This window comes from Scleropages formosus, chromosome 12 (genome assembly GCF_900964775.1).
Source record: "Scleropages formosus chromosome 12, fSclFor1.1, whole genome shotgun sequence".
Taxonomy (NCBI): Eukaryota; Metazoa; Chordata; class Actinopteri; order Osteoglossiformes; family Osteoglossidae; genus Scleropages; species Scleropages formosus.
In genome coordinates this window covers 28,316,499-28,335,941 of record NC_041817.1, presented here as the reverse complement: position 1 = coordinate 28,335,941, position 19,443 = coordinate 28,316,499, and the positions used below count along the sequence as shown (strand labels likewise).

General features: G+C 55.2%; 1 protein-coding gene across 1 annotated transcript; it reads right to left on the bottom strand.

Moving 5' to 3' along the window:
- Positions 1-10,385: 10,385 nt before the first annotated feature.
- On the bottom strand, positions 10,386-18,855 carry asb1 (ankyrin repeat and SOCS box containing 1). Its single transcript, XM_018743147.2, has 5 exons — positions 18,469-18,855; positions 17,147-17,288; positions 12,173-12,475; positions 11,702-12,084; positions 10,386-11,518 (listed from the first exon to the last, which is right to left on the bottom strand). The coding sequence occupies exons 1-5, from the start codon at positions 18,551-18,553 to the stop codon at positions 11,385-11,387; spliced, it is 1,047 nt and encodes a 348-aa protein (XP_018598663.2). The 5' UTR covers positions 18,554-18,855; the 3' UTR covers positions 10,386-11,384.
- Between the last annotated feature and the right edge of the window lie 588 nt (positions 18,856-19,443).

Genomic DNA, 19,443 nt, shown 5'->3' with positions numbered 1-19,443 from the left:
GAATCCTTGTCTTCGAATCGGTGGGATTTGTGATTTCTGCTATGGTAGCACTGGGACATCAGAAGCAGGGCAGGGAGGTGGGAGACTGTTTGCTAGAAGCGAATCGAAACTTGTTACCAATAATAAAGACTGAATAAAAGGGTTCTGAAGACATCATGATCTCAGATAGGTGGCGCACTGGTTAGAGCTGGGGCCTTTCAACCACAGTGTCTGGGTTTGAATCCCTCCTCCTGCTGTAGTACCCTTGATCAAGGTACTTACCCTGAATTGGTACAGTAAGCATTACCATGCGGTACAAGTGGTTTAATCATGGGAAATAGCTTAGAGTTAAAACCTCACGTTGTAATTCACCTCCGAGAGAAGAGTCACATCAATAATGGTCCATCCATCCATCCATCCATCTTCCTCCGCTTTTATCCGGGACCGGGTCGCGGGGGCAGCAGTCCGAGCAGAGTCCTCCAGACTTCCCTCTCCCCGCACACCTCCTCCAGTTCCCCTGGGGGAACCCCAAGGCGTTCCCAGGCCAGCCGGGAGACATAGTCTCTCCAACGTGTCCTGGGTCTGCCCCGAGGCCTCCTCCCAGTGGGACAAGCCCGGAACACCTCCCCAGGGAGGCGTCCAGGAGGCATCCGGAACAGATGCCCGAGCCACCTCAACTGGCTCCTCTCGATGCGGAGGAGTAGCGGCTCTACTCCGAGCTCCTCCCGGGTGACTGAGCTCCTCACCCTATCCCTAAGGGTGCGCCCAGCCACTCTGCGGAGGAAATTCATTTCTGCCGCTTGTATCCGCGATCTCATTCTTTCGGCCATGATCCAGAGTTCATGACCATAGGTGAGGGTAGGAACGTAGATCGACCGGTAAATTGAGAGCTTCGCCTTACGACTCAGCTCCCTCTTCACCACAACAGACCGGTACAATGACCGCATTACTGCGGACGCCGCACCGATCCGTCCGTCAACCTGCCGCTCCATTTTTCCCTCACTCGTGAACAAGACCCCGAGATACTTAAACTCCTCCACTTGAGGGAGCAACTCCCCCCTAACCCGGAGGGGGCAATCCACCTTTTTCCGACTGAGAACCATGGCCTCGGATTTGGAGGTGCTGATTCTCATCCCTGCCGCTTCGCACTCGGCTGCAAACCTCCCCAGTGCACGCTGCAAGTCTTGACTTGATGAAGCCAACAGGACCACATCGTCCGCAAAAAGCAGAGACGAGATCTCGCGGCCACCAAAACAGACACCCTCCGTTCCCTGACTGCGCCTAGAAATTCTGTCCATAAAGATAATGAACAGAATCGGTGACAAAGGGCAGCCCTGGCGGAGTCCAACATGCACCGGGAACAGGTCTGACTCACTGCCGGCAATGCGAACCAAGCTCCTGCTCCGGTCATACAGGGAACGAACAGCCCGTAGCAACGAGCCCCGAACCCCATAATCCCGAAGTACCCCCCATAGGATGCCACGAGGGACACGGTCGAATGCCTTCTCCAGGTCCACAAAACACATATGGACTGGTTGGGCAAACTCCCACGAACCCTCCAGCACCCTAGTGAGGGTATAGAGCTGGTCCAGTGTTCCACGGCCAGGGCGAAAACCACATTGCTCCTCCTGAATCCGAGGTTCGACTATCGGTCGGATTCTCCTCTCCAGTACCCCGGCATAGACTTTCCCAGGGAGGCTAAGGAGTGTGATCCCCTATAGTTGGAACACAATCTCCGGTCCCCCTTCTTAAAAAGAGGGACCACCACCCCGGTCTGCCAGTCCAGAGGCACCGTTCCCGAACTCCACGCGATGCTGCAGAGGCGTGTCAGCCAAGACAGCCCCACAACATCCAGAGACTTGAGAAACTCGGGGCGGATCTCGTCCACCCCCGGAGCCTTGCCACCGAGGAGTTTTTTTGACTACCTCAGCAACTTCAGCCAGGGTAATGGACGAGTCCCCCTCCGAGTCCCCAGCCTCAGCTTCCTCTACGGAAGGCGTGTCGGAGGGATTGAGGAGATCCTCAAAGTACTCCTTCCACCGCCCGAGGACATCCTCAGCTGAGGTCAGCAGCGCACCACTTCCACTGTAAACAGTGTTCGTGGAACACCGCTTCCCCCCTCTGAGTCGCCGGACGGTTTGCCAGAATCTCTTTGAGGCCGACCGAAAGTCTTCCTCCATGGCCTCGCCGAACTCCTCCCAAGCCCGAGTTTTTGCCGCGGCGACTGCCAGAGCCGCGCTCCGTTTGGCCCGTCGGTACCCGTCAGCTGCTTCAGGAGTCCCATGAGCCAGCCAGGCCCGATAGAACTCCTTCTTCAGCTTGACGGCATCCCTTACTTCCGGTGTCCACCACCGTGTTCGGGGATTGCCGCCACGACAGGCGCCGGAGACCTTATGGCCGCAGCTCCGAACCGCCGCCCCGACAAAGGAGGCGCGGAACATAGTCCATTCAGACTCGATGTCCCCCACCTCCCTCGGGACCTGGTTGAAGCTCTGTCGGAGGTGGGAGTTGAAGACCTCTCTGACAGGGGCCTCCGCCAAACGTTCCCAACAGACCCTCACTATGCGTTTGGGCCTGCCAGGTCTGTCCAGCTTTTTCCCCCGCCATCGAATCCAACTCGCCACCAGGTGGTGATCAGTTGACAGCTCAGCCCCTCTCTTCACCCGAGTGTCCAAGACATATGGCCGAAGATCAGAAGAAACGACTACAAAGTCGATCATCGACCTCCGACCTAGGGTGTCCTGGTGCCAAGTGCACTGATGGACACCCTTATGCATGAACATGGTGTTCGTTATGGATAAACCGCGACTAGCACAGAAATCCAATAACAACTCACCGCTCGGGTTCAGATCAGGGAGGCCGTTCCTCCCAATCACGCCCCTCCAGGTGTCACTGTCGCTGCCCACGTGTGCGTTAAAGTCCCCCAGTAGAACGACAGAGTCCCCAGTGGGAGCGCTTTCCAGCACGCCCCCCAAGGACTCTAAAAAGGCCGAGTACTCTACACTGCTGCTAGGCGCATAAGCACAAACGACAGTGAGAGACCGTTCCCTGACCCGAAGGCGTAGGGAGACGACCCTCTCATTCACTGGGGTAGACTCCAACACATGCCGGCTGAACTGGGGGGCTATTAATAAGCCCACACCAGCCCGCCGCCTCTCACCTTGGGCAACGCCAGAATAGTGGAGAGTCCACCCTCGATCGAGAAGAGTGGTTCCAGAACCCAAGCTGTGAGTGGAAGTGAGCCCGATTATATCTAGACGGTATTTCTCAATTTCCCGCACCAGCTCAGGCTCCTTCCCCGCCAGTGAGGTGACATTCCAAGTCCCAAAAACCAGAGTTGGTGCCCGAGGTTTGGGTCGGCCGGGCACTCGGCCCCGACCACCGCCCAAAACACAATGCACCGGCCCCTTACGGTTTCTCCGGCAGGTGGTGAGCCCACCGAAGAGCTGCTCCACGTCATGGCTTCGGGCTGAGCCCGGCCAGGCCCCGTGGGCATTGACCTGGCCACCAGGCGCTCGCATGCGAGCCCCCCCCCCCCAAGGCCTGGCTCCAGGGTGGGGCCCCGGTGACCCCATACCGGGCGGGGTAAACGAAAGCCTTGATTTTTTCTTCATAAGGGGTTTTTGAACCGCGCTTTGTCTCGTCTGTCATCCAGGACCTGTCTGCCATGGGAGACCCTACCAGGGGCATATAGCCCCAGACAACATAGCTCCTGGACTCATTCAGGCACTCAAACCCCTCCACCACGATAAGGTGGCGGTTCACGGAGGGGATCAATAATGGTAAATATTAATAATCCACTCAGATTTATGAGCTCTTTCTGATCACCTGGGATCACATGGAACATGCTGGGTTTCACTTTCAGGAGCCCGGGACCGCAGTGAGGGATGCGGAAGGACCGTTGAAAAGCGCTTCGCCGTATTGCACCCTCTCGTGCAGGGTTGTGTGATGGAGCCTCGAAATCCTGCGGCTTACAGTCCTTTCATATCTCAGAAAAGCCTTTCATTGTACAACGCTTAAAATACAAGAGCATAATTTGAGTCCGTTTCAGCGCAAACCCTTTCTCGGAAATGCGTAGCGCTGACATGTGCTCCGAACAGCCGAGGGGCACCTTGGGGCGGGAAACCGCAGGGGAGGAGCTGCTCACCAGCTGCATCTTAGCGGTGCTGAGGAACGGACCACACAGTTACCCCTTTGGTTCAAGTCCCCGAGGCCCCCGGTTTCTGCACCCATGGGGACAGAACTCAGCTTTGGGTTCCTTTGGCGAGAGATCGAGCGACGCGGCTTGGTAGGTTGCTGCAGGCGGAAGCAGCTGCCAAGGAGCTGAACGATAAACGAGGAGAAAAAGACAGGAAATTATATCAAAAACGCGTCTCCCCTGCAGGGATCCAGAGTACGAGGCTTCGTGTCAGCGGAGCGCTGAAGACGGGCGGGCTGTGGGCTCAGAACCCCATTGCCAGGCCATGGGACTTGGGGGGGGGGACACTGGCACTAAGAGCGATGGGCCAACAAGCGGTCCCCTCCTGGACGTCTCCTGGGGGGTCCATGGGCACCGCTCCAGCCCACATGTGGTCCACATCGGATGGGATGAGCCCCAAGCCTCCCTCTGGCACGTCTCCAACCCATCAAACAGTGCGGGAAGAAAAACAAACGTGGTTCCCATGTCCCCCCCAGCTCGTCTTCATCGCAGGAACATGGCAGCGGGGTGGCAGGATGTGGAAGCGCCGCACGATAAACAGAAACGCATCAGGAGTTGAAATGTTTACGCGCTGCATTACCAAAGCGCGATCGGACCCGTCTCGGCCGCTCGCCCCCCTGGCCGACCCCCCCCGGGTCGAGACAGAACAAAATACACAATGAGTGGGCGCTCATAATAACTGCAGCCACACGCCGGGTCCGATCCGGTCCCCTGTTTATTGGAGCGAGCCCAAATCGAAATAGAGCTCGGCTGTTTACGACAGAACGGGTGAGTGACGGAGGGCCACGGGGGGACGCCCCCGCCCCCCCCATCCACTTCACACAGCGCCGCTCGCTGCCCGAGCCTCCTCTCCGGTGGGAAACCGACACACTTCTGCTATTGTGTGTTTTCGCGATCCTGCCGGGAAGCTGCGAGGCCCATGAGCGGGAGCACAAGGCACTCTTTGTTTTCCCTCCGACTGCTCTCACGGGGCCAATTGTTGGGAGCGCGTTCATTCATCGCCGCTTCTCGCCCAGCGCTGACGACACTGCGAGCGGCTCCACGGAAAAGAGCTTTGAGCAAAACTGAGTTAAATGTTTTCAGGGATATCAGATTGATCGGCGCCGATTGTTGATGACCGCCTGCCATATGATGGACGAGACACACCTGCGTGAACCGGGACATCAACGTAACATTCGGCTGCAATTTCATTATTCGTTGTAAATTGATATGAAAGTCTTATTTGATCTAGAATGCCCAGGAGGGTGGGGGGTCCAGGGGGCGCAGCCACTGGCACTTGGACCCCAAAGAGTTTTTTTTTTTTTTTTGTCCCTTGACTTTCATTTGGGAGTTTTTGTTCCTTCCCTCCGTGGCCAGTAGGCATAATTATAACTTTAATAACTGCATTGATAATGTAGTCATTTACTATATAACCAACAACCTTATGTGTTTGTCTTTCCCCTGTGTTCAGCGCTCTGTGTCACTGTGTGAGAAGAACTCTATAAAAATATGTCGAATTGAATTGAATTGAATTGAATTGAAATTGATTTTCATAGGGCCCTTTGATTTGGCTTTGCAGGTGGCTCCTCGGGGTGACCTTGGGGTGACCTTCATATGACCTCGGTCAGACTGTTATCTGTGTTTCAATTTTAATGTACTTTGCTGGCATGACCAGTTTTATACACTTTTACTGCCTAAGCAGCTTTTAAACAACTTCATGAACAAGAATATTTTGTAATGAAAAATAATATCTATATACAAATGAGTATAGGCATAGAAATAAAATACAGCAGAGAGCTAAATAAACAGATAAGAATAAGTGGTCTGAAAAACTAATGCTATCAATAACTGTGTGTGTGTGTGTGTGAGCATAGCTGGGGTGAACATGCTGCACCACCAGTGTCATGCAGTCTCTTCTTTCTCCCAGTATGCCAGTACCAGGTTACCATGTTTACCAAATCAGGGTCAGAGTTTCTAAATGCAGGGCAGTAAGTTTGTCATACCAAAAACACACACAAAAATACATTTACGTTACTTCCTCTAACAGACGCTTTTCTCCAAAGCGACTCCCAGTGAACTCTGTGTAGTGTTATGAGCCTACACACCTTATTCACCGCGGTGACTTACACTGCTAGATATACCGCTTACATTGGGTGCCTCATCCATACATCAGTGGAACACACTCTCACTCACACTATGGGCGGCAGTCACCAATCCACCTGAACAGCACATCTTTGGAGTATGGGAGGAAACCAGAGCACCCTGAGGAAACCCACACAGACACAGGGAGAACACACAAATACCAGAACTGAAAGTGGACTTTTGTTGCCGACACTCTCTCCTTTATCTGTTACAGGGATATTTTGATATTTTTGGCTTTGAGACACCATCCTGAGCTCACTGACAGCATAATGAGAAGCAGAGAGAAGCTCAGGAAAATAAGGGTCTCACTCCTTTGAGGGCAAAATGAGAGGATCTTTGACGCGCTTTGTGACGTGTTGCCAGAACCACACCGTTGGCGGAGCTACTAGCAAAGGGCTCGCAAAATGACACTCTGGGAAATGCAAGCATTGCAAGACCTTTGCACATTTGCTACAAAGAAAAATGCGAGTCAGGACATTTCAGCAGCACAGCTTCAGCCAACACGTAGCCAGTGTGCGACTGCAACAATTCCGACAACATGACTCCCGCTGACGGTTGCTGCAATAACACACATTCATAACCCCAGAGCTACCCACTTGAATACACAACAAACATCGACGCAAATCTTTATATTACAGCAACACCCGCAAACACTATTATATTCGTTCAAACACTGTTGAACTTGAGCAGCAATGCATCATGGGAGGGCCACGGCTCCAAACTGCCGCTACGATATCGTACTGCACCATGAGGCAGGACAAATTAAAGACGGCAGCGCTGGGGAGGTCTGCACCGTCACAGTCCACAGAAGTGCAGAAAAGGGCCGAGGGCCCCACATCGAGCGGGGGGTGTTTACTGAACCCCTCAAGGTTGTTTACTACGGTTGAGGAGCTCAAGAGCCGAAGGGCCTCCGCTGGCTGCTGTGCTGTATTTGGATTCAAGTTCCTAAAGAATTTCACGAGAGTTGCTTTTGTGCGGGGTAAAAACCACAAACCTCATCCTCAGTGATGCCCAGGCAGGTCCCTTCCCCGCTGCGCCACCTAGTGGGGTCGGGGGGTGGGGGTGCACTGAGCGCAGCTGCCTCTGCTGCTGCCTCACTTCTTCCTCGTACCGAATCCGCAAACGCGACGACACGCGGCCAGGAACAAAAGCGCGTTCGTCGTTCGGGGAGCTGGGAGCCGTCAGTGCCGTGTCGGTCGGCCGGCGCGTGTTGATGATGTCACCGAGAGCCCTGTAAACTCCTGCGTGATTCGGCTTCACAGGACCGCGGGGTGCGGTGTGGTGCCGGGGGGCCGTTAGACTTTGGGTCCCGTGCCCCCGGCCCCCTTTGACTCGTTTTCCACGGCCGCAGGTTAGAGTGTGGGACTGCGGCCTTCAGGAAAAGGCAGTTTCCCACATTCCCACAGTGGTGGCCAAGCTGTGGTTTCCTCCCTCTTCCGAGGGCTTTTCTGCTGAGGTTTCTCGGCGGAGACACGGGTCCCTGCTCGCTTTCACAACAAAGCTCCAACACCGCCCTTCCCCCCCCCCGGCCGACGGTGAGCTTCTCTAAGACGGGACCCCGCCAACACCCCACCGGCGCGGGCACTTTGACCTTTGACCTGGTCAACAGCTAAGGCAGCCATTCATAGTTGGTGAGGATTATTGACGCTTTCGAGATGGAACGTGACACTTGGGAAAATAAAACAGCGCGTGAAACCGACACCCCCACGATCCAGTCGAGCGCAGGGGAAACAGTCCAGAATTGGAAACCGTTCTCCCAAGCGAAGGGCAGCTTTGGGATTCAACATGGCAGGAAATCGCCGTTAACCATGAGATTGTGGTTTCTTTGAAAAATTTATATACTTTTTTTTTTTTTTTTGCTAAAAATGGATAGAATTAATTATCTATCTGTCATGTTGTATGAACATGAAACTCACATCCCAGGACTCGCATGTGGTAACAGCTCACATGGACCAGTGTCCGCTGCTACTGCCAAGAAGGACTCGTCCCCCTTGTGTGGAAGAGGCCATACGAGGCACAAAAAGTGATACTTCATGGTGGCACAGCAAGTAGTGCTGCTGTTTTTCAGCACCTGGTTGGTGTGAGAGGATGTGGGTTCAGTCCCAACTCAGTCTGTGTGGAGCTTGCATGTTCTCCCTGTGGGGGTGGTGTGTGTGGGTTTCCTCTGGGTGCTCTGGTTTCCTCCCACAGTCCAAAGACATGCTGTTCAGGTTCCCCCATAGTGTGTGAGTGTGTTCCACTGATGTATGGATGAGTGACCCATTGTAAGTAGTGTATCTAGCAGTGTAAGTTACCCTGGTGAATAAGGTGTGGGCTGATAACACTACGACTAAATGTAAGTGCTCCATATTTCCATCATGTGATCCAGCTCTGTGTTTAACCTGTGAAAAAAGTGTCTTTCTCAGCAGCAATCAGTTCTCAAAAATCAAAGTGTTACATCGAACTGGAACTGAACTCATCTCGTAAAAAAAGTTTGCGCTGCAATACAGACACCTGTGTGTGCGTGTGTGTGTGAGAGAGAGAGAGAGAGAGAGAGAGAGAGAGAGAGAGAGAGCTGGAAATGACACCACACACAGGCTGCTCATAATACCGTAGTTTTACTCTGGTGGCTCTGGTGCAGTAAGGACAGGAGCTCTAGGGTGTCACAGGGACAAAGTACTTGAGAACCCCAGTAAAACACAGTCCATATAAGGACAACTACACTCATCACTCACATAGCAGGGTGCAGATACACACACTCACGACTCATTGGCGAAGGTCACGGAAAGGTCACGGAAAGGTCACGGACAGGCTGCCGCAGCCACACACACGCAGCTTTCCCAACACAAACGCTGCCATTATTACTCAGGTTTTCTAATTAATTTTAGATTACACGTATTCATCCGGAAACCACCTACACCCCCCCATGAGAAATGATAATTTAAGTCAATCTCCACTAACAGGTGATTCCACAGACCGAACGAACCCCGTTCGGAAAGCGCTACTAAGTATGACCTGTCCTCGGGACACCGGGACAAAGGTCATACTGCGTTAAATTTAAAACTAATTTAAAATGAGGGAAATCTAAATACGGCGTCTTCACAAACTCTGACGGATTGATTGACCTCATAAACGCTGAGCTCGTTTCTCACCCCCCATCGATCACCGACACTCAGGAACCCCAGACACGAGCGGTGAACACCGCGGAAGCGAGAGGAATCGAGGCGGTCCGGCCGCCGCGCCCGTTTCAGTGCTCTTTACTGCCACCTACTGGTTTGGAGGATAAATTGTTCAGTTCTGCGAGAGACGGAACTTAAACCGTAAAATGTTTGATCTCTTTTCGTAACTCGGCTGCTGATACACGAAGAGCGAACAGTATAGCGCCATGTGGAAGGACACAAGGACGTCCAAGAGCCGCCTCATTCTAAGGTCTTTTCTCACCAGAAGCCGTGACTCTGTTCACAGACCTCCCCGTAGCTTACTGCTCTGTGGGGGGGTAGGACACTTCCAGCATTCCCGGGTTCGAGGAAGCGGCCTGTCAACGGCGGCTCTCGCGAACGGAGTCAAGCCTGCATGCCGCAATCCAGCCGGCAGAGGACTGCGCACGGCTCTCTCTCTCCCTGCGAACGCAGTTCACTCGAACCCGGGGCCTCGCCACGCTCGCTGGCAGCCGCAGCACTTCCCACAGTGCGCTCGGAAACGTGGGAACTTGCAGGCATCTCCACTAACTCAAAGGGACAGTAAACATATCAAAGACCCATTTATGGGTGCAAATGTGTGTAGGTTTGACAGGATCTCTACTGGGACAAGTTTTCCGTTGACTCATAGGACTTTCCACACTAAACATTTATTTTTATATTTAAAATAAAAAAAAAAAAAAAAAAAAAAACGATATATTGCTTTGGTCTAATTTCCTATAACTGCGGTTCTAGAAAAGACTAATTGCTGCTGAGAAGAAGAACCGGTCAGAGAAAGAAATTTAGGTCCAAAGCAGAACCTGCTCAATGTTGGATCTTCTCATGTGACCCCACATACAGATCACACGCCAGCGAGAGCGCTAAGCTCCTCCCGCTCTTGTCACTTGGTGGTCTCTCTCACAAGTGGCCCAAAAACCAAAGTCCATCAGCTCACATTTTTTCCCCTGACTTGGTGAAATGAGCTCCCTTTGTCCCTCACAGCTGCTGAATCCCTCCCAGGATCAAGAATGGTCTCAAACCCAAACAGTCACAAGTACTGAATGGAGAGAGGGAAAAATCACTGCTTCTCACTCCCCGCTTGCACAAGGAGGACCAGGTACAGGTGGTGTTTCACTCACAGACACCTTTATTGAGATTGTCGATGCTGATTAGCGACAGGCCACTCCCACACCTGGTAGAAAAGCTGCACGCAATAAGTTCACAACTCACATTCACAATAATCAGGCAGAGAGCAAAGAACCATGATGCTGAGAGGAAGGCATGCATGTCATTCCAGCGGGTGGGGTTGGGGGCGATGGCACGGCAACGCGAGCGCACTAAACTGAGGGTCTTGACAGACCTTCCCCTGGACATGTTCACGATGCTGAGTTTGTCACTATCCCATCACCATAAGGTCGTCCGAATTCCGGCACGGTGTGCTTTCCCATCACATCCTTTTTGGGATCACATGACCAGCAAGCTGGGAGCCGATTGGTTGACAGTGAACCCTTAAGGGACCTTGCTTTCCTGAGGCCCCTTAAGTGTTCCCAGGTGGGAGAGGAAGCGTCGTCCTCGTAGAGGAAGGTAAAGCAACGGGAATCGACCGCAGAAGAGCACCGCAGCGCCACCTTCACTTACCCACTAATGTAAACAGGGCTTAAAGCAGCAGTCCAAGGGTCAAAGGGATGTCGCTCAGCCGTCACATCACCGTAACATTTGGCCTTGGGGAAGCGGGGGCGTGGGAGCGAAGGGCAAAACACTCCTTCAGACACATCACTGAGAAGCCTAGACGAGCTCAGGCAAATGGTACATTGCCACAGAGACGCCTCCGCAGTACACAATTGTGTGTTGGCCGAGAGGGCGTGGCCAGGAACAGGAAGGACCGCCCCCTTCCCGCTGCACTCCGACTCCATCCACGGAGCAGCAGGTGCTCAGCAGTCTTCGTGAAGCAGGAAGAGCTTGAGGGCGTCGGGCAGAGGGAGGGACGGGATGGCCCCCAGACGGCGCTTCCCCAGGGCCCGGCGGATACAGGTGCGACACAGGTGGGTCAGTTTGCAGGGATGCCCTTAGGGGGGCGGGCACAGAGACAGAGAGAGACACCGGTGTGCTGCTCAGAACCCGTTACACACTGCTGTGGGAAACTGGAATTTCATTTTTTGTCTCATGACACGTTATCCGCTGAATTCAATAACAGAATAACAAGAGGAGTGTGACACCCCCCCACCCCCCCACAGCAGGACCCACTCACTGCGGGCCTCCTGGAAAAGGCGCAGAGCTTCGGGGTCCACCTTGGTGCGTCCGGCACCGTCCCGATCTGGCTCCTCCCAGGGCACCAGGTACGGGTTGGCGCCGTGGTCTAGCAGCAGCGCCACGAAGTCGGCGTGACAGCCGTGCCGCAGTGCTGCGTCCAGCAGGCAGGAAGCGAGGCCACGCCCCAGCGCCTCGCGGCTCACCGGCCCGCCGTAGTTGTAGTTGGGGTTGGCGCCGGCCTGCAGCAGGAGCCGGAAGCAGGGCAGATGATGGTAGGCGGCGCTGATGTACAGCGGGCACACAACCAGAGTGGAGAGCGTCCGCGCGCTGAACAGGGGTCTCGGGCCCAGCTGGTGGTCCACGTCCACATCTGCGTGGTACCTGGGGACGTGGCGGAGCCCGAGGACTGGAGGTTAGCGACACGGAAGAGTCAAGTTTGTGCATGTGTGTGTGTGTGCCTGCGGCTCACCTGATGAGCTCACGCAGGATATCCACCCTTCCCACGCGGGCCGCGTGGTACACCGGGGTACTGCGGTGGTGCCGGCTGCCGTTGGGGTCGGCGCCCGCTTCCAGCAGGATGCGCACGCAGTCCAGGTGCCCGTTGACCACGGCGACATAGAGCGCCGTCTGGCCCTTCACGTCCACCAGGTCCACCTCGGCCCCCTGGCCGATGAGGAAGCGCACACACTCGCTGTGGCCGGCGGTGGCGGCGATTCTCAGCGGCGTGCAGGGCAGCCAACCGCAGCACCACACCGACTTCTCGTTGATCCGCCTGCGTCCACACGGGCAGAGGGTCACGACTCAACACAGCGACCACCCGCTGGGGAGGGGTTCCATGGGCACCGCTGTAACCACCTCACCCCCCCGTGACTTTGTTCGGTAAATAAACTAAATAGGTCGGCAAGAAATGTGAGACTTGTCCACTCAGGGGCCGGTGATCTAAGGTCTGATTTCAGTGGAAGATCTGATAATTCAAAGAAATATCAGCAGCAGATTAAACCAAAGACGTTTTCCGCAGCACTGTGTTTACCCTGAATGCACACAGTAAACATGACCCTGCTGTAAGTGGGCAGATCAATGTAAGAAGCTCAGTTTAGAAACATCTCACTGTAGGACACTTTGGAGAAAAGCGTCACATAAAGTAATAATATATAACGTAACGATCCGCGTTGCTGTTCCGAGCGGGAAATGTTCGTTTACTGGTTAGCGTTGAGGGACGCACGGGGAATATAAGGGGGTGTTTGTGTCTGCCGGGGGGAGAAAGAGAAGAGAGCCTGGGGGCGCTAAGCAGGCTGGGAAGGCTGGCTTGAGGCGCGGATCCTGGAGGAAACGGGGTCCTCGGACCGAGAGCGTTATTTCCCTGTGTGCCGGTGTTCAGATAAAACGTTCGAGATGAACCCTGCCTCTGTGTCCTCCTTCGCCCCATCCAAAATCACGGAGCTGCACGCCACAATAACAATTAACACACACGCTGTCTGAAACCGCTTGTCCAATACGGGGTCGCGGCGAATCGGAGCCTAACCTGGCAACATAGGGCGTAAGGCTGGAAGGGGAGGGGACACACCCCGGATGGGACGCCAGTCTATCGCAAGGCACCCCAAGTGGGACACGAACCCCAGACCCAGCAGAGAGCAGGACCTGGCCAAACCCGCTGCACCACCACAACCCCCTCTTTAAATGTTTATATAATAATAATAATAATAATAATAATAATAATAATAATAACCCACCCCTCCGTGAACCGCCACCTTATCGTGGTGGAGGGGTCTGAGTGCCTGAACGAGTCCAGGAGCTATGTTGTCTGGGGCTATATGCCCCTGGTAGGGTCTCCCATGGCAGACAGGTCCTGGATGACAGACGAGACAAAGCGCGGTTCAAAAACCCCTTATGAAGAAAAAATCAAGGCTTTCGTTTACCCCGCCCGGTATGGGGTCACCGGGGCCAGACCTTGGGGGGGGGCTCACATGCGAGCGCCTGGTGGCCAGGTCTATGCCCACGGGGCCTGGCCGGGCTCAGCCCGAAGCCAAGACGTGGAGCAGCTCTTCGGTGGGCTCACCACCTGCCGGAGAAACCGTAAGGGGCCGGTGCATTGTGATTTGGGCGGTGGTCGGGGCCGAGTGCCCGGCCGACCCAAAACTCGGGCGCCAACTCTGGTTTTTGGGACTTGGAATGTCACCTCACTGGCGGGGAAGGAGCCTGAGCTGGTGCGGGAAGTTGAGAGATACCGTCTAGATGTAGTCGGGCTCACTTCCACTCACAGCTTGGGTTCTGGAACCACTCTTCTCGATCAAGGGTGGACTCTCCACTATTCTGGCGTCGCCCAAGGTGAGAGGTGGCGGGCGGGTGTGGGCTTATTAATAGCCCCCCAGTTCAGCCGCCATGTGTTGGAGTCTACCCCGGTGAATGAGAGGGTCGTCTCCCTGCGCCGTCGGGTCAGGAGACGGTCTCTCACTATCATTTGTGCTTATGCGCCTAGCAGCAGTGTAGAGTACCCGGCCTTTTTAGAGTCCCTGGGGGGAGTGCTGGAAAGCGCTCCCACTGGGGACTCTGTCGTTCTACTGGGGGACTTTAACGCACACGTGGGCAGCGACAGTGACACCTGGAGGGGCGTGATTGGGAGGAACGGCCTCCTTGATCTGAACTCGAGCGGTGAGTTGTTATTGGATTTCTGTGCTAGTCGCGGTTTATCCATAACGAACACCATGTTCATGCATAAGGGTGTCCATCAGTGCACTTGGCACCAGGACACCCTAGGTCGGAGGTCGATGATCGACTTTGTAGTCGTTTCTTCTGACCTTCGGCCATATGTCTTGGACACTCGGGTGAAGAGAGGGGCTGAGCTGTCAACTGATCACCACCTGGTGGCGAGTTGGATTCGATGGCGGGGGAAAAAGCTGGACAGACCTGGCAGGCCCAAACGCATAGTGAGGGTCTGTTGGGAACGTTTGGCGGAGGCCCCTGTCAGAGAGGTCTTCAACTCCCACCTCCGACAGAGCTTCAACCAGGTCCCGAGGGAGGTGGGGGACATTGAGTCTGAATGGACTATGTTCCGCGCCTCCATTGTCGGTGCGGCGGTTCGGAGCTGCGGCCATAGGGTCTCCGGTGCCTGTCGCGGCGGCAATCCCCGAACACGGTGGTGGACACCGGAAGTAAGGGATGCCGTCAAGCTGAAGAAGGAGTTCTATCGGGCCTGGCTGGCTCATGGGACTCCTGAAGCAGCTGACGGGTACCGACGGGCCAAACGGAGCGCGGCTCTGGCAGTCGCCGCGGCAAAAACTCGGGCTTGGGAGGAGTTCGGCGAGGCCATGGAGGAAGACTTTCGGTCGGCCTCAAAGAGATTCTGGCAAACCGTCCGGCGACTCAGAGGGGGGAAGCGGTGGAAGAGGTGCGCTGCTGACCTCAGCTGAGGATGTCCTCGGGCGGTGGAAGGAGTACTTTGAGGATCTCCTCAATCCCTCCGACACGCCTTCCGTAGAGGAAGCTGAGGCTGGGGACTCGGAGGGGGACTCGTCCATTACCCTGGCTGAAGTTGCTGAGGTAGTCAAAAAACTCCTCGGTGGCAAGGCTCCGGGGGTGGACGAGATCCGCCCCGAGTTTCTCAAGTCTCTGGATGTTGTGGGGCTGTCTTGGCTGACACGCCTCTGCAGCATCGCGTGGAGTTCGGGAACGGTGCCTCTGGACTGGCAGACCGGGGTGGTGGTCCCTCTTTTTAAGAAGGGGGACCGGAGATTGTGTTCCAACTACAGGGGGATCACACTCCTTAGCCTCCCTGGGAAAGTCTATGCCAGGGTACTGGAGAGGAGAATCCAACTGATAGTCGAACCTCGGATTCAGGAGGAGCAATGCGGTTTTCGCCCTGGCCGTGGAACACTGGACCAGCTCTATACCCTCACTAGGGTGCTGGAGGGTTCGTGGGAGTTTGCCCAACCAGTCCATATGTGTTTTGTGGACCTGGAAAAGGCATTCGACCGTGTCCCTCGTGGCATCCTGTGGGAGGTACTGTGGGATTATGGGGTTCGAGGCTCACTGCTACGGGCTGTTCGTTCCCTGTATGACCGGAGCAGGAGCTTGGTTCGCATTGCCGGCAGTGAGTCAGACCTGTTCCCGGTGCATGTTGGACTCCGCCAGGGCTGCCCTTTGTCACCGATTCTGTTCATTATCTTCATGGACAGAATTTCTAGGCGCAGCCAGGGAACGGAGGGTGTCTGTTTTGGTGGCCGCGAGATCTCGTCTCTGCTTTTTGCAGACAATGTGGTCCTGTTGGCTTCATCAGGTCAAGACTTGCAGCATGCACTGGGGAGGTTTGCAGCCGAGTGCGAAGCGGCGGGGATGAGAATCAGCACCTCCAAATCCGAGGCCATGGTTCTCAGTCAGAAAAAGGTGGATTGCCCCCTCCGGGTTAGGGGGGAGTTGCTCCCTCAAGTGGAGGAGTTTAAGTATCTCGGGGTCTTGTTCACAAGTGAGGGAAAAATGGAGCGGCAGGTCGACAGACGGATCGGTGCGGCATCCGCAATAATGTGGTCATTGTACCGGTCTGTTGTGGTGAAGAAGGAGCTGAGTCGTAAGGCGAAGCTCTCAATTTACTGGTCGATCTACGTTCCTACCCTCATCTATGGTCATGAACTCTGGATCATGACCGAAAGAATGAGATCGCGGATACAAGTGGCAGAAATGAGTTTCCTCCGCAGAGTGGCTGGGCACACCCTTGGGGAAAGGGTGAGGAGCTCAGTCACCCGGGAGGAGCTCGGAGTAGAGCCGCTGCTCCTCCGCATCGAGAGGAGCCAGTTGAGGTGGCTCGGGCATCTGTTCCGGATGCCTCCTGGACGCCTCCCTGGGGAGGCGTTCCGGGCTTGTCCCACTGGGAGGAGGCCTCGGGGCAGACCCAGGACACGTTGGAGAGACTATGTCTCCCGGCTGGCCTGGGAACGCCTTGGGGTTCCCCCAGAGGAACTGGAGGAGGTGTGCGGGGAGAGGGAAGTCTGGAGGACTCTGCTCGGACTGCTGCACCCGCGACCCGGTCCCGGATAAAAGCGGAGGAAGATGGATGGATGGATGGATGGATGGATGGATAATAACCCAAAGAGTTAGTACAGCAGTCAGAGCGTAATCATAGGTTCTGGGTTCAGATCCCACCTCCTGCTGTAAAACTCCTGATCAAGGTACTTAACCTGAACTGATACAGTAAAAATGACCTTGCTACAGAAATGGGTAAATCACTGTAAGTAGTTCAGTGTTTACACCTCACATTGCAGGTCACCTCAGAGAAAAATGAATCAATGTAAAATCAACGTAAATGTAACACAGAGGTCTTATGATAAGGTTCATAATGAAACCGAGGCACATTTTCACCATTCCTGCACTAAATCGCCATCACCTTCCCTCTGCACGCACACACACACACACACACACACACACACACACACACACACACACTGGAATTCACCTCTGGAAGGTATTGTCCTGCAGGAGGTGGCGCAGGGTGTCCAGGTCGCCCACGTAAGCGGCGTTGTGAAGGCGCATGTCCTCACACTGCTCCAGCGGCTTGTCGCAGAACTGCTCCTGCAGCCACTCCTTCAGGTTGCGACCTGCGGGGGGATGTCACCGTCACAGGACCCCTGGCAGGGCTCGCGAACCATCCGGCCTCCTGCCGTCGAAGGCTCTGACCCCCCGAGTCAGGTTCAGGCCGCACACCCAGCCGGACTGCTGAGAGACACCAGTCTGTGAAGCTGGACAGCTGTTCTACTGTCCAACTCACAAAAGTGGTGTCCGTGTGCAGCGAGACGTCCAGACAGGTGAGAACATCACCGCCTGACTGTCTTTTCAGCGTCAGAGCTGCCGAAGGGATGTGAACCAGCAACATGGTGGCGTCACATATACAAGCTGTGTGCTTATAGTGCTGTGTGTGCGTGTCTCTAAAACGCTTTGTCTGTTGTTGATGCACTTTGTTTACTCTCAACTTTATGGCACAAAAGTTACCAACGAATTATTCAAAATTATCATGTGAAAAAAGATGAGGGTGCGGCACGGTGCTGCGGAGCCTGGCTGGGTGGACGGAACAAGGCTTCGAAACTGACGTCTGTGTGGAGTTTGCATGTTCTTCCCGTGTCTCTTTAACCCTGTCGCTCTGGTTTCCTCCCACAGTCCAAAGACATGCCCTTCAGGTGGACTGGTGACGCTTAATTACCTGTAGTGTGTGTGGGCGTGGCTACCCTGCAACAGACTGGCGTCCCGTCAAGAGGGGTACCGCCCCTCCCCCGCGCCCAATGCTTCCGGGATAGGCTTCGGTTCACCGCGACCCCTACCAGGACAAGCGCTTATCGAGACTGGAACTGGAGCAGAGCACCGACTGGCGCGTCACTCAAACAAGCAGCGCTGGCAAGGCTGTGAAGAGCGGGCTGCGCGCGGTGGGCGCGGCCACCTGGTGTCAATCACTCAAGCCGGGAGCCAATGAACAGCCAGTATTCTAATGAGCTCTAAGTGCCGCGGCGCGGCGCGGCGCTCCGAGAGTCGCTGACGGACGGAGATGGACGAGGTTCCCGTCGCTTTTACCGTCTTTTTTGTACCACACTTTCGCTCCGAACCGAACCCATCCGATCCGGGGCTCCGCCCATTTGTAGGACAAACTGACCCAAACGGAGTGGAACCGGTAACGAACGAACAAGAGAGCGGCGCTCTGTGCGTGCGAGTGTGTGAGTGCGTGGGGCGTTGGAGGGGGGCGAGGGCATGCACGCGCTGGCTGTGCTGGGACGGCGCTGCTCGCGGTACCTGCGCTCGAAACCGTCACCACCGGGTAGCCGATGATGTTGGGCGGATCATCGTCTCCGTCCAGGTCTCCGCCGCCGTCCGCCATGTTCCTCCCCCCCCCTCCGCCCCCAGCAGAGAATCCCCCCCTCTCGCGCTCCCCCGCTGCTCCTTCCGGTGAAGCGCAGTGCGCGCGAGGCTCGGTCGAGACCGTCGGAGTGTAAATCCAACATGGAGGTGAAGTCCCTCCTCAAGTGCCTCTTAAGGTGGACCGGGGGGATGGGGGGGTAGACGGTCTTAACTGTTGAAGGACAAAATAAAATAACTGTCAAGAGAGGCGAGATACAGTGAAAAGCGGTACTTCACACGGACACATCGAGCGCAGCCATGGGGCACAGTTCAGCACAGACCATCACAGCGGGTGGCTCTCAAAGAGATGGGTTCGAGACCCTTCTTCAGTGTGGGAGCTCATTGCACCACAGCGGGGGTCGACACCGAGAACCACTGGAGTTCGACTTCGGACCCTTCGCCATCGTTCCCCAGAAGGAAAGACGGCTCGCTGTGTTCTGGATCAGACCACCTCCTGGCCGTTGTGCCGCTCGCTGGGGGTTCGATGCACACGTGCACTTCCAGGTATCGCAGAGCTCTTTCATCGCTTTAGTGTTGCAGGGACTGACGGCTGGAGCAATTCAGGGTGCGTTCCCTCCTCAAGGGTCCTGCAGCAGTGGTTGGAGTGGCAGTGGGATTTGATCTTGTAGGCCTCAGTCCGTTACCTTAACCACTCGCCTACCTGCGGTCTTGAGGTCCCTTGTGAGTGCACCATGTTCCATTGCCCGTCTGTACGTCAGCAGGTGCTCACGACTGCAGTCCTTTGGAATCGTGCCGTTTTGGCAGAATGCAAAGTAACGGTGACCCCCGGCGGGTTGTGGGCCTGCAGCCCGGAGCCGTGTGTCTGTGGTAGGTGGCTCAGCCCGTCCATCATTCACCGACGTTTGTTTC

What these genes read in the sequence shown, in the direction of transcription:
- asb1 (XM_018743147.2), bottom strand. Translation starts at nt 18,553, where the DNA reads ATGGCGGACGGCGGCGGAGACCTGGACGGAGACGATGATCCGCCCAAC. An exon ending in CAGGACAATACCTTCCAGAG is followed by an intron (nt 12,476 to 17,146) that starts GTGAATTCCAGT and finishes GTGTGGACGCAG; the next exon opens with GCGGATCAACGAGAAGTCGG. An exon ending in ATCCTGCGTGAGCTCATCAG is followed by an intron (nt 12,085 to 12,172) that starts GTGAGCCGCAGG and finishes CCACGTCCCCAG; the next exon opens with GTACCACGCAGATGTGGACG.